The sequence below is a fragment of the Eptesicus fuscus genome, chromosome 20, assembly GCF_027574615.1.
Source record: "Eptesicus fuscus isolate TK198812 chromosome 20, DD_ASM_mEF_20220401, whole genome shotgun sequence".
Classification (NCBI taxonomy): domain Eukaryota; kingdom Metazoa; phylum Chordata; class Mammalia; order Chiroptera; family Vespertilionidae; genus Eptesicus; species Eptesicus fuscus.
In genome coordinates this window covers 17,014,831-17,022,626 of record NC_072492.1, presented here as the reverse complement: position 1 = coordinate 17,022,626, position 7,796 = coordinate 17,014,831, and the positions used below count along the sequence as shown (strand labels likewise).

At 52.2% G+C, this 7,796-nt stretch overlaps 1 protein-coding gene and 1 long non-coding RNA gene across 3 annotated transcripts; one reads left to right on the top strand and one right to left on the bottom strand.

Moving 5' to 3' along the window:
• Positions 1-291: 291 nt before the first annotated feature.
• Positions 292-4,094, bottom strand: LIAT1 (ligand of ATE1). Its single transcript, XM_008147946.3, has 3 exons — positions 3,990-4,094; positions 3,432-3,832; positions 292-883 (listed from the first exon to the last, which is right to left on the bottom strand). Exons 1-3 carry the CDS (start codon positions 3,992-3,994, stop codon positions 387-389), a joined length of 903 nt encoding a protein of 300 aa, XP_008146168.3. The 5' UTR covers positions 3,995-4,094; the 3' UTR covers positions 292-386.
• Positions 4,095-4,529: 435 nt separating this feature from the next.
• LOC114233850 (uncharacterized) lies at positions 4,530-7,211 on the top strand. 2 transcript variants are annotated; one of them, XR_003620042.2, is made up of 3 exons: positions 4,530-4,708; positions 5,821-5,893; positions 6,965-7,211. It is a non-coding gene; the product is annotated as an uncharacterized LOC114233850 (long non-coding RNA). The 2 variants fall into 2 exon arrangements; XR_003620041.2 differs by lacking the exon at positions 6,965-7,211 and having other exon boundaries at positions 5,821-6,175.
• The last annotated feature ends 585 nt before the right edge of the window (positions 7,212-7,796 follow it).

The following is a 7,796-nucleotide window of genomic DNA, read 5'->3' as shown; positions in this document are numbered from 1 at the left end:
TGGAGCTTTACCCATGAAATTCGTTCAGGAGTTAGAATTGCTGTCATCTACACACTTTCCCTTCCTTGGCGGGGAGGGGAAGGGGAGACGGCAAGTTACAGACATCTAACTGTGATGAGAAATTAAATGACGAAGAGGTGCCAGCTTATCTGAGGAAAAGGAAATTCAGAAAAAGACCTGGCTCACTAAATTGCGTTTGTGAAGGAGCGGTGGCTGCCCGGGGCCGCTGAGGCCCCCTTGGTGGCAGGAGAGTTGACCTCATCAACACACCAGAGGGCTGCTCCCTGCAGCTGTAGGTCTGATTTCCTTTTATTCTTCTCCTTTCTCTAACACATAAACTTGCGGTGAGGAAACAGGGTAAGCGTGTCAGGGTCACGGGTGGATTTTCACTCGGGCAGAGCAGTGGCTAAGTCACGGTGTGGGAGCCTTGGAGTCAGGCTGCCCTCCAAGTAGTCATCGGGGCCGGCGGCTTTCAGTGCGAGCTGCCTGCTGTGGGTGCTGTCCTCTCGGTGGTGATCGGAGAGACAGGCGGGGTTCTCAGCTTTCTCCTCGGCACAGGGGTCGGCGTGGATGCCCTTGAGGGCCAAAATCCGGTACCGCTTCCTCCGGTTCAGTTTATAGATGCGAATCCGTTCCTTTTCTGCCTCCGGGTCGGCGAGAATGCCATCCCAACGCAGGCTCTCGTTGACACTGTTCGAAAGTTTCTCTTCTAATTTGGCAAAGTTGGGGAGACTGACAGAGGAGGAGAAAGAAGGGACGAGCTTGCTGGGCTCCTTGTCCTGCCTGTGCTCTGGTCTCGGGCCATGATCTTTGCCGGGACTCAAGACCTCGTGAAAAGATGAAGACAGCTGCTGATTCCTCAGGCTTCGACTCTGGTGTTTATCTGCCGAGCAGAGGAGCAGGGTTAGCGTTTGTGGTGAGGCCTGCCCTCGTCCTGCTCAGGAATGGTGCCACACTCACCAAAGACATAAGGGGGTGGGGAGTGCAGGCCCCTCCTTACCGAGGGCGCAGTGGCCACTCCCAGCAGCCTCGGATGCACTCCACCACTATGTGCTTTTTAAAAAATATATATTTTATTGATTTTTTACAGAGAGGAAGGGAGAGGGATAGAGTTAGAAACATCGATGAGAGAGAAACATTGATCAGCTGCCTCCTGCACGCCCCCTACTGGGGATGTGCCCACAACCAAGGTACGTGCCTTTGACCGGAATCGAACCTGGGACCCTTCAGTCCGCAGGCCGAGGCTCTGTCCACTGAGCCAAACCGGTTAGGGCGACCACTATATGCTTTTGTTGAGCACGTACTATGAGCCTGTCCTCTGGATACAGGCTATCAGCTCTATTTTCCAGGTGAGGAAACAGACTCCAAAAGTCTCCGTAACTTGCCAATGGTATATACCTGCTAGCAGGTGGGGTGTGTGTGTGTGTGTGTGTGTGTGTGTGTGTGTGCAGGGCCAGGATTTTGAATGCAGGCCTGACTCCCAGTGCCCTGTTCTTTCCTCTGTGCTACGCTGCCCCTCACTTCACCTCTCCACACGCTCACCCGGATTCTTTCAGTTCTGGGCGCCTGTGACTCTACCCCCAGTCTAGACTTCTTTATGATGGAGAAATGGAGAGCAGGAACACGTCCTCCATCTGACTGTGGGAAGCAATATTATGCCAAGCCAGGAAATACTTCTGCCATGTGGCTTGCACTGATTTTTTTTTTTTTACATTAATAAGCATTCCTGAATTATATAACACACACATAAGCTGTGGTTCTTTCATCAGCTTATTCTTCTTTTTGGTGGGGAGAGAAATATACCCCCCCCACACACACACACACACAAAAGAGAAACAAAAATAAGAAAAAAAATGCTCTTTTGCCACATCTATACCTTTCCACTCCCCCAAGACTATGTGGTGTCCCCTGCTGACAGTATGAAGTACATGCCACTCTCATTTCTAGGGTCAGAAGCTAAGCCAAAAAGACAATACATTTCCTGGTTTGGTTTTGCAGACACAACACCAAATTAGGGCTTTTTGGCCTAACCTCCAGAATGGATTTCTTGCCTTTTTATTACAGTTCCACCTGATGAAGTCATTGTAATCTTCCTGTTGCTTCCTTCCCCAAACTTCAAGGTTGGCATGGGGAAGGCTGCCACTCCTCCTGCCTCCGGCTTGCCAGGGGTGCCAGCTCTGCACACAAAGGACCAGGGCCCAGAACCCTGACCCAGGACGCGCCACGCTAGAGGTCAGGGCTGCTGTGCCAGGGTCAGTGAGAGCCCCCTCCCAGACAGCCAAAGCCTGGACCGGAGACCACGGGGTGACAGTCGAGACGGCATTTTACATCAGTTATTCTCTCTCCACAGAATAGGTGCTCAGTGCCTTTGTCAAGAAATCAGGGGGTTCTACGAGGAGAGTTCAGGGAGACGCAGGGATTCCGTGGGTTTGTGGCAGCGGTTGATGTGTGGGGTCTGATGTGTCCTTGAGAGAGACTGGAGTGAGACCTGCATGCATACAGTTGTATGCGTACAGGAACTGCTTGGGGTGGGGGGGGGTCTGTGCATGTGAGTATGAGACAGCATCTGTGTGTGTGTGTACTCTGTGACTGTGTGCCTGATGGGGTATCTGTGCTTTGTTTTACCTGGCGGTTATACTGCCATAAAGGGGTGTTTTTGAGGGTGTTGGGGTTATAAAAGTCTGTAGCAGTGGCTGATGTGATGGGGTGTGTGCAGCTGAAGGCTGGCCTTGGTGGACGGGTGGTGGGGACGCCAGTCTGTGCAGGGGGGATACTACCTCATCTGCATTAACTGGGTGTCTACGTAACTTCCAGAGGCCACTACCCCTGAGGAATGAGGAGGCAAGGAGGGTCTCTAGACAGAAGGCAGAAGTCTGTGTTTCTGTGTGTGAGGGGCGTCTGCCTCCAGTGCCGTCGTTTCTTTGGCTCGGGGAACGTCTGTGACGATGAGGCGATCTCTGTAGGTAGGAGGGCTTGAGATTTCTGTGGGGAAGGTAGGGAGGTTTAGGATTGCAATTCAGCCGAGGGTTTAGGAAGCTGAGAGGGTATCTGTACAGGTGAGGTGCTGTGTGGGGCTGGGAGGCTGTGGGAATAATGCTGGGTGTGGGGAGTGTCTTTGTTTGGGGTAGAGTGTCTCCATGGATGCTGAGCATTCTCGGTGCAGGACGTGAGCTCTCTGTGCTCTTTGGGGCAGGGTTTCTGTGCACATGGATGGTCTTGACTCGTATGAGCAGGGGAGGGGCAGCGATAAGTGGGGAGCGGGAGGGCCTCTATCTGGGACTGGCGAGTATCTGTTTCTGGTCTGAACCGGTCCCCAGGTAGATGGGGGGTCTCTGTGAGGGACGCGGGTGGGTGACCTCAGGGGGGTGGGGGTTAGGGGGAGAAATCTCAGGTACAGGAGCTGAGGCTTCCGAGCTAGCTGTTCCTCTTACCGTCCCCCTTGCCTGATCCCTCAGTCTTTCTCTTCTTCTTCTTCTTCTTCCCCTTCCGTTTGGGCTCTGGGGCGTAGCTGGAGATGGGAGGCAGTCTGGACTCCTTGGTGCCCCCAGGGCCGCCCTCTAGCTCCTCTTCCTCATCCTCATCCTCCTCGCCATACCGCGACGCCCTGGCCCCACGGAGGCCGTCCATCCGCCCCGGCGGGGCCGCCAACAGCGCGTGGGTCAGCTCAAGACCCGCTGCAGCCCAGCCCGCGGCTCCGGGCGCCGAGTGCTTGACCAGGGCCACGCGTCTCCATGGCGACCGCCACACAGCGCGCGCGCGTGCGCAGTCGGGGAGCTTCAGCCTCGGGGCCGCCCGCGGACTAGGTGTGCGCGTGCGCGTTTCCGCCTGCGACCTGGGCACAATGGGGAAGACGGGGAGAGAGAGAGACTGTACAGCCCCCAGGACCTTTCCAAGGGCTGCTTGCTCTCGCCTCAGTGTTTGTCCTCCACGTTCCAGCCTCGTACCTCTACCCTGGCCTTCCAAGCCCAAGGTGTGCAACACAAACTTACTTCATTGTTCTCCGTCTCAGCGAGGAGAACGGCCGGCCGGACGGGCAGACGCCCGGCGGTCCTCCCCCGACCCCCTCCCCTGGGCCGGGCTGACCGCAGTGCCTGGCACGCGGACCCCTGCCGTCCGGACACCCCTCCTAAAGGATCTCTACTTCCAAACGCTCTCCGAAAACTCTTTATCTGCGCAGCTGCTGGAGTTAATTTTTAAAGACGGACAATTCCGCTCTCCTGCTTAAAACCCTCCAAGGGCCCCCTCACAGTTCATACTGAGATGGGGCTTCAGTGTGGCCCGCAAAGCCTGGCGTCTCTCCCCAGGTTTATTCACCACAGACGATGTATCCCCCCCAAATGGCTGTCATAACATCTCTCCTCCCACACGCGCTTCTAGAATTCTGCCATCTCCACCTCGGGAGACAGCCTAACGCCCCTCCCCTCCCCTCGGAGCGGGTGGTTGGCTCACTCCTGACCGGCAGTGTGTGGTGGAAGGGACACTGTGACTTCTCAGGCCAGGTCATAGACGGCAATGCAGCATCTGCTCCATCATCGGGGGACTTGCTCCTGGACACCTGGGCCTCCAGGGAAGAGGTCTGAGCGCCCCCGGGCCGCTGGAACCTAAGGAAGCCCCAACAGACCCCCAGGGAGGGATGCCCCCAGCTGCTGCTGCAAACCCCAGGCCAGCCCTACCCCAGCCCTTCCTGAATCCCTAACTCAGAGAGATGGTGAGGGAGAATAAGATGGGTGTTATTGTTTAAGTTACTACATTTCAGTGTGATTGGTGGTGCAGCAATGGATAGCCAGAACATCAGTCTTTGATTTCTGCCATCCTAGTGTGTCTGGAGCTGTATTTCCCTGTGGGTTTTAAGTGCCGTTTCCCTGATGACGAATGAGGTTGAGCATTTTTTTAAAAACTGCTTATTGGCCACTTGAATATCGTACTTTATAAAGTGTCTGTGGAGGTCTTTTCCCATGTTGTAATTGGAATATGTATATTTTTATTGTTGATTTGTAAGAACTCTTTATATGTCTTGGATATAAAATCCTTCCTCAGCTGCAAAGATCTTTTTTCCAGGTCTGCAGATTTTGGATTCATTTTCTTTCCTTTTTTTTTTTTTTTTTTAAATATTTTTATTGATATTTTACAGAGAGGAAGGGAGAGGGACAGAGAGCCAGAAACATCAAAGAGAGAGAAACATCGAGAGAAACATCCATCAGCTGCCTCCTGCACCCCCCCCACTGGGGACATGCCCGCAACCAAGATACATGCCCTTGACTAGAATCGAACCTGGGACCCTTGAGTCCTCAGGCTGACGCTCTATCCACCTGAGCCAAACCAGCCAGGGCTGGATTCATTTTCTTAATGGTGTCTTTTGATAAATTCTGATGAAGACACTTTTTTTCAGTTTTTTCTTTTTGTATCTTGCCCAAGGAAATCTGTCTCTACTCCTACATCACAAAGATAGTCTTCCGTTTTCTTCAAGAATCTGTATAGTTCTGGGGTCTTAGGTTCGGTCCATGATCCATCTCAAATTCATTTTGTGAATAAAGTCCGATAGGGGTCAAGATTTATCCTCCTCCCCCAAGTGGATTTCTAGTTGTCCCAGCAACTTTCATTAGAAAAACATCCCTTTCCCTATTCACTTACTTGTCACTTTTGTAGGAAATCAATTAATTGTATACGTGTGAATCTATTTCTGGACTCAATTCTGTTTCCTCGATCTATCTGTCTCTTCTTACACCAATACTGATAGGGGAAGGGCACGTAACAGAAGCAGAATTATAGTTTAATAGCGATTCACTACACTAACAATAGGAAAGAGTTTTCTTCTTACAGACCCTGGTAAACTGGAGGATGTTTTGCAAGAAGAAACACAGGGCCATAAAGATACGGCGGCCTCGAAGCCCAGGTGGGTCCATTACTCAGAAAAGAAGATACACTTTACGTGCAAGTCAAGGACGGGACTAACTGAGGGGAGAGACAGTGTTCTGGGGTAATCTCTGCAAGGATGGCGATAGAAAGCAGACCGTGGGAATTCACTAGTTTTAGTCCCTCCCCCATCCCCATCCCCTAACCCTATATAAGGGCTGGCTTGAAATGAAATGTCAGAGTGATCTTTTCAGGGTATTGCACCTGTCACTCTCTCAGACGGCCGGCCATCTGAATAATAAACAGCACCACGAAGATCCAATCCCATCTCTACGTAATTGACTCTAGTAGCCACCAGCAGCAGGACTTTGTTCTGGTTTCAATACCACAACGTCCTAGTTATTGTAGCTTTATAGTAAGCCTTTTTTTTTTTTTTAATCCTTACCCAAGGATATGGGGGGGGGAGGGGAGAGAGAGAGAGAGAGAGAGAGAGAGAGAGAGAGAGAGAGAGATTGGTATGTTCCTCAACTGGGGATTGAACCCACAACCTGGGTACATGCCCTGAATGGTAATCAAACCCGAAACCCACATGGGATGCAATGCTCCAACCAGCTGAGCCACACTGGCAAGGGCTATGAGAAGTCTTGATATAAGGTAGTGTAAGTTCTCCAACTTTGTCCAGTGTTTTGATTATTCTAGAGCACTGCTGGCTTTCCCATATACATTTTTCGAAAAATCTTGTCTATTTCTTCAAAATACTCCGCTGGGATTTTGATGGGGGTTCTATCAAATCTATCGAGTTTGGCCCTCTGATACTCAATAATTGCAGCCATTGGCACGGACCCATGCACAGGCACGTGTGGACACATTGCCTTGTGAAGGACTCATCTGTTCTGTGTGTCCTTAGTCCTCTCATCCACTAACGGTGGGAGGCAGTGAGACAGACAGGAGCAGAGCAAGGACGATGGGCCAGGTGCAGGTCACCAGGGTGGAAAGCCCAGGTGCCTAGCAACGGACAGTTGTGGGGTGGAACCTCGCCCCCAGGGTGACCTCTCCTCCCCTAGCATATCGCTGGTCATTCCATTTGGACCGCCTGACCTTTCCTCCCTAGCGATAACATCAAGGCCTCAGTTGTATTCCAGCTCCAGGCCCAGAAAAGCAGCAAAACCAGACAAGCGACACCATGGATGCTGTCAGGACCAGCTGCACTGAATAAAGACCCCCGCCCTGGTGCCAACACCCTTCCCCCTCCACCGCCCCACCCCGCCAGGTGCATCACCTTCACCTTCCTCACTTCTAAGCTCCAAGGGCCTGCCCTTGGCCTCTATAACTTATTTACTGAGCCCATTTCTTCTACGAATTACTGCTCCTACCTCTGTGATTTTCTAAGTAAATGTTCTCTTAGAGTTTAAGCCTTGGCTCTGAATTCTTTCCTAGCCAGAACCCAAGTACCGAAGTTGCTGAACCCAGGTCTGGTCTGACCCATTTGGTCTAACACCTGGTGGCATTCTCAATGCCCCCAACTTAATGTGTCCAGCACAGTCCACATATAGCGAGTGCTTGGAAGCTGCCCCTTGCCTGCCTGCTTTTGTCCCTGGGAGCTAAGTGAAATGTAAATGACAGAAGTCCTCCGTGCAAATGGCGCCTGCTGGTGGAGATGTCTAGGGTTTGCTCTCCAGAGGCCCTGCCCCATTCATCCTGGTGCTTACAGACAGGTGCTGGCTGCCCCTGCCCCCATGGCCAAGAAAGGCTGGCCTGTCTCCCCTCTCAGCCAGTCCCCCTGGCCCGGATACTCATCTGGCAGGAGGCGGCTTGACCATTTCTCTTCCCGATTTTAGTGAAGGTTGCATCGAGGTTATGTTGAGCTAGCCAGTCAGCTTTGGAAGAGAAAATTCAGATCCAGGGAAGGAATAAAACCTCTTGCAAGTAGAAGGAGACTGAGC

Bases quoted from the DNA above. Each gene is read 5' to 3' on its own strand.
- LIAT1 (XM_008147946.3), bottom strand. The intron at 884-3,431 runs GTAAGAGGAACA...TCTGCTCGGCAG, and splicing joins GGGATCAGGCAAGGGGGACG to ATAAACACCAGAGTCGAAGC.